Source organism: Frieseomelitta varia, unplaced genomic scaffold, assembly GCF_011392965.1.
Source record: "Frieseomelitta varia isolate USP_RPSP 00005682 unplaced genomic scaffold, Fvar_1.2 scaffold_1731, whole genome shotgun sequence".
NCBI lineage: Eukaryota > Metazoa > Arthropoda > Insecta > Hymenoptera > Apidae > Frieseomelitta > Frieseomelitta varia.
This window is the reverse complement of record NW_025109452.1, coordinates 1-6,228: the sequence shown is the minus strand read 5'-3', so window position 1 is coordinate 6,228 and position 6,228 is coordinate 1. Positions and strand designations below refer to the sequence as shown.

Below are 6,228 nucleotides of genomic sequence, written 5' to 3'. Positions count from 1 at the left end.
TATATATATTATGTTATAATATTACTAATAATTAATAATTATTTAATATAATATAATAATTATTATGATAATATTAAATAATAATTATTTAAATTATACGGAAATAAAATCGTAATAAAAAAGTTAACGAATCATAAAGTTTAAAAATGCGAGTTTCATAAACTTTTTATATTTCACGGCACTTTTTGTATTTTTATATTCAAAATATACGCACCGAATGAAATTTGAACGCAATGAGCGGCCTGACAAGATCGAAAAAGTGCGTTATCTTTTTGCCAACTAGATCGGGCAGTATTACCATCAGAGAATTACCGATACTCCTTACAATCATGTCCGATCTGAAAATTAAGGAAGAATCTTAATTACGAGCTTTGACAAACGAAAACTTTAATCTTAATGCATTGAGAATAAGTCAATACTTTGTCGTGTATAATTGATTGTCATTTTTGTTACATTTTGGAACATGTAGATTCTTCAGGTCGTGAAATTTCACGCGAAATAATTTTAGACGAGCGTCTCGTTTCTTTAAGTATATTTTGCAAATGAAAAATAAACGGAGAGACACTTCTTTGTGAAACGATAATGAACTTTTGTCCTTTACCTTTGAAGTCACGTGGTTATTTTTCCACGTGTAAATAAATTTCTGCAAAAGACTCTGAAGATTTTTGCAACCCGATCCGTGAGAAAGTCAACGTCCTTTTCTCGAAACCATTTCCTCATCGCACCTAGCGATTCTCACCTGTTTTCAAAATTAAACGAACACTCGAATGGTGAAATGATTTCGAGACGAAGGGACGACTCGCAAAAGCCAACACACAGCGTTGACGAAGATGCATCGCAATAGCTGGAAAAACAGAAGAAAAACAAAAAGTATACAATGTCAAAAGTTCATTATCATTTCTCTGCCCGTTCATTTTTCATTCAGGCAAAATTCGCCAGCCCTTGTCCCTCGAATATGAAAATATTTCATTGAAACAGATATGTAAGGCCCCTCGAGACCTTCCACAAATATCGCGAATCGAATCGAAATTGCCAATTCCATTTTCTCGTGTGTATCTCGAACGAGTGCACGAGATGGTGTTTCACATCTCGACAAGATCTCCACTGTCGTTGGATATTTTCAGATATACTTTTGATATGTCTGACAGATGGAGAAAAAGAGAAAAAAAGACATGTCTGTCGGTAAAGAAAAAATGTAGGCTTGCTCTGTAGACACACCCGAAAACGATGCAAAATGGAAATATTTCGAACAGGACAGACGCTCCTATCGGCAAGTGTTTCTCCTCGCGTGTCATGGCCAGCGAGGCTTGCGTAAACGCCCTGTTATCAAAGGTGAGCTGAAAAGTGACGTGCACGGTGTCGAAAAGGACCTCCTCGCGCACCAGCTCGATCTGTAATTCCTTGTGATAAAAGTGACGAGCCACCTCTCTTATCTGGCCCATCGTGTAATAAACGAATCCGCGCCGTTTGCTCCTGTAATGGAGGGTCAGGCCTGAAATGAATGAAGGGGAGTTTAGGTGAATTTAGACCCGCGAAGAATTTATTTCTTTTATACTAGAGCGTGTATGATTACTTCGTAATCATGGATCAACGAGGATGGCAGGGAACGATGAAAGGAGCACTTTTTGGATGATAAACCAATTTTGCTTCAGTTTCTTTTTTTTTTGTTGTATATTTTTATTTTTTATATTTTATATTTGATTAAATATTAAATATTTATATTTAATATTAAATACTTATATTTATATAAATATTTATAAGTAAATTTATAAATATACATATTTTTAAATATATATTTATAAATATACATATTTTTAAATATATATTTATAAATATACATATTTTTAAATATATATATAAATAAATATTTAAAATATATAAAAAATATTTATAAATACTTAATATTCAATATATAAAAAATATTTATAAATACTTAATATTCAATATATAAAAAATATTTATAAATACTTAATATTTAATATATAAAAAATATTTATAAATACTTAATATTCAATGTATAGAAAATATTTATAAATACTTAATATTCAATATATAACAAAATATTTATAAATACTTAATATTCAATATATAAAAAATATTTACAAATATTTAATATTCAACGTATAAAAAATATTTATAAATATTTAATATTCAACGTATAAAAAGTATTTATAAATATTTAATATTCAATGTATAAAAAATATTTCCACAAATGTCTGTATTGATCGTGTTTGAATATATCTCGTATACATGTATAGGAAATATTTCCTCAGGTATATAGAATATTTAAGTATATAGAATATATATCGAACACTCTCGCTCTCCACAAAGAGAGAGAGAGAGAGAGAGAGAGAGAGAGAGAGAAAAGAGAAATCAAAGGAAAATGGAAAAGTGACTTGCATTGAAAATTCATTCACCTTGCCGCGTCTCGTTTTCGCAAATAAACGAGGGCGCTCTCATCCTAGGGTAGGAGAATTTCAGATATTCGTGCAAATTGTCCAACCCGTTAAGGAAATCTCTTACGTGACGTCCAAGTACTGAAAGCACACGATCATAACCGTACTGGCCAACGAATCCTACGAAGTGTACACCCATCTGATCGAAAAATTCTTTTTCCGTTATGCCAAGTACCTGTGGTGTGGGTGAGAAATGTATTCGATTGAGTTAGACGAATATCAGTACACAGAGATGATTATTAAGAAACAATGCAGAGTAATTACTTTCAAATTACGATCTAAATCATTGATTTTCTGATTCATAGCGTTCGCAACATTGTGCGTTGAGAATCACTCGGTAGGACAAAATTATCGCACGATTAGAAGTATATCTGGGTGTACTTGTACAGTATATATATTTTTTTTAAAGACAGAATTTGATTATATATATATATATATATATATATATATATATATATATATATACATATATACAATTTATATATAATATTATATTTAATTATATAAAATTTAATACATATAATTGTATATATAATATTATATTTAATATATACAATTGTATATGTAATATTATATTTAATTATGTATAATTTAATATATATAATATTATATTTAATTATATACAATTCAATATATATAATTGTATATATAATATTATATTTAATTATGTATAATTCAATGTATATAATTGTATATATATAATATTATATTCAATTATATATAATTATATATATAATATATTTAATTATATACAATTTAATATATATAATTGTATATATAATATTATATTTAATTATGTATAATTTAATATATATAGTATTATATTTAATTATATATAATTACATATATAATATTAGATTTAATTATATATAACTTAATATATACAATATTATATTTAATTATATATAATTATATATATAATATTATATTTAATTATATATAATTTAATATATGTATAATATTTAATTTATATATAATTTATATATAATTTGATCATATATATATGTATATATATACACACACACATGAAAAATAGAGACAATTAACAAACAAGATACTCAAATCAATAATAACAAACGGACTCGACAATTTGAATAATTTTCTTTAATCTTTAATCTTTAATCTTACTAATTTGGAAAGTTACATTAAAAATACAATGACTATAATATTTAACAGACGGTATTCAATATGTGATATTACAGTGACAACACCTACCTGAATAGCCTTCTTTGCTAGCCTTGGTATGAGGTTCTCAGGGTAAACCTGATGAACACTGAAACTAGGTTGATCTACAGACGCTTGTCGTCGAATCTCTTCCCATCGATCTTCCCCGTATACCTGTCGTATATACTCGGACATGTTTTCCAGAATTAGGCCGTACATCTTTGCTAATTTTCACTCGCTTCCTACTACAAATAAAAGAAGAACAGAGATAGGGAGTGTTAAAAAAAAAAGAAGAAAAAAGGAAAAAGAAAATAATAATACACCCTCAATGGTGTTCTCTCATTTTCAAACTTTCTCTTCGAACGACTACTCGAATCACTCGAATCGAGTGAATTCATTTCCGTAATGGAGTAACAGTGACGCTTATTCGGGCACTAAATATTCAAGCTGGAGAAGAAGGATCGCGCAGCAACGAGGCTCGTTTCGAACACGCTTCGAAGCCTCCATTTTCAAAATGTATTATTCATTTTAATTTCAAGATGTTTTTAAATCACGTAGTATCTTCTCGAGAAGATTAAAAAAAGACATTTCTTCCACGACTGAATCTACAATGGATTTGGGAAGGAGCGGACGATCCTCCCCTTTGCGACGATCTTTGAAAATTTGATATACGATTTTTTTCTCCTACTATTTTATTGAACTTTGAACATTAGGCTCAGGCGACGAAATCGTCACTTTTTCTATTCGATGCCTTCAAGCTATAAAGTAAGCTTATTTGTAATAAATTAAGTTTATTATTGCTTATTTATAATCTTTATTATATAATATTATTATATTATATATATATTATATAATATTGTTATATTATATATTATATTATATATATTATATAATATTGTTATATTATATATATTATATAATATTATTTATTACTATATAATATATTATATATAATATTATTATATTATATATATTATATAATATTATATTATATATATTATAATATATTATATATTATTTATTATTATATAATATATATAATAAATTAAGTTTATAATTGCTCATTTATAATTTTTCTAAATTAAACTTATCATTGTGCTTAAGTTTATCAAGTTTAATATTCGACTTTGACAAAATTGCGACAATTTCAATAGTTAATGTCTGAATATTAATCACTACCTATTTACTTATCTATAAATCAACTTTTGTTTAAATTGAAGTGAATTTTCTCCCGTTTATCTATATTCGTATTGTTTATTTTATTTCTCTTTATATTTTCTATTTTGTATTACACATGTCTCATCTATCTATATTTTCATTGCGAAAAATTTGCGCGACAATTGAGAAAAACTTATTTGTGAATAGACAAATATCACTTATCCAGCGTTCTATCGAAAAAATTTTGAAGGGCCGATTCTGCGATTCGACTAATCAAATTTCGATCTCTGTCGTATGAAATACACGACACAAGATTCGAGGTCCCGCTGTCCGTGAAATATTTTTTTACATTTCGTAAAAGAGGAAGGAGGAGTTCCCTTGCAAACGGAGCATGCAAGATTTATGACACGAAACTCGTAATACCTCACCACTTTGCATCTGTATAACGACTCTCGGCGTGGAATTAAAATGAAATGCTTGCCAGATGTAAGTAAGCACGGCGCGTTTGATTTATCTGCGAGATGCTTTACATTTCAAATGTTTCGACTTAATCTCCTTAAAAAGCAGTCGATTCCCGAGGAGGAACGATGAAATCCCAGAAACTGGGGCCGCAAACTTTGTCGACACAAAGGCGACCGCGCATTCGTAAAAAAATTTCGCGGCTGTTTCGGGAAAACAAAATCGTAAAAGCTGTAGAAAGTTGACTCATTGGACATGGTTGTTTTAACCTTTTCGTTTCAAATCGGATGGTATCTTATTTCATATACAGTTTTTATACAGCTCATTTTACATGAGTTTTATTTTACGTGAGTTGTGCGAAACGTTTTGGGAAATTTCGTTAACACTGGTACCATCATAATTACATTGATCAAGTCTGGGGCTATTATATAAAAATTAAAAGATATTTGATGACGAGTAGGCTTTTCAGGCATTTTAATTTTTAAAAATTAAAGAGAAAGAGTATTTAAATACTCGCGATCCAGTATATTAAGATTGGATTGTGAATGGGATCGTCTTTGACATTTATTATGCAGAGTGTTTCATTTTTATCTCATTTCTATCAAACGGTGTCAACGCAAATTTATAATTATAAAAATATTATATTAAATTATATATGAAATATAATATTAATAAAATTATAAAAATATTATATTAAATTATATATGAAATATAATATTAATATAATTATAAAAGTATTATATTAAATTATATATAAAATATAATATTGATATAATTACAAAAATATTGTATCAAATTATATATAAAATATAATATTAACATAATTAATTATGTTATATTAATATTATATTATATTTTATAAATATAAAAAAACATTATATAAACGTAAGCTGTGTTAAAAAGTTAAAAAAAATACCAAAATTATAAATTTATTCAATTAACTGACACCTATTGGTAATACTAATCACATACGTAGTACTGATATAGTACA

The 6,228-nt window shown here is 27.3% G+C and overlaps 1 protein-coding gene across 1 annotated transcript; it reads right to left on the bottom strand.

Moving 5' to 3' along the window:
- Nucleotides 1–214: 214 nt before the first annotated feature.
- Nucleotides 215–3,888, bottom strand: LOC122538700 (soluble guanylate cyclase 88E-like; the record flags this gene model as incomplete). The annotated part of the gene is made up of 4 exons (XM_043672994.1): nucleotides 3,672–3,888; nucleotides 2,418–2,631; nucleotides 1,219–1,492; nucleotides 215–338 (listed from the first exon to the last, which is right to left on the bottom strand). Coding segments are annotated over exons 1-4 (780 nt in total), but the record flags the coding sequence as incomplete, so codon positions are not given.
- Between the last annotated feature and the right edge of the window lie 2,340 nt (nucleotides 3,889–6,228).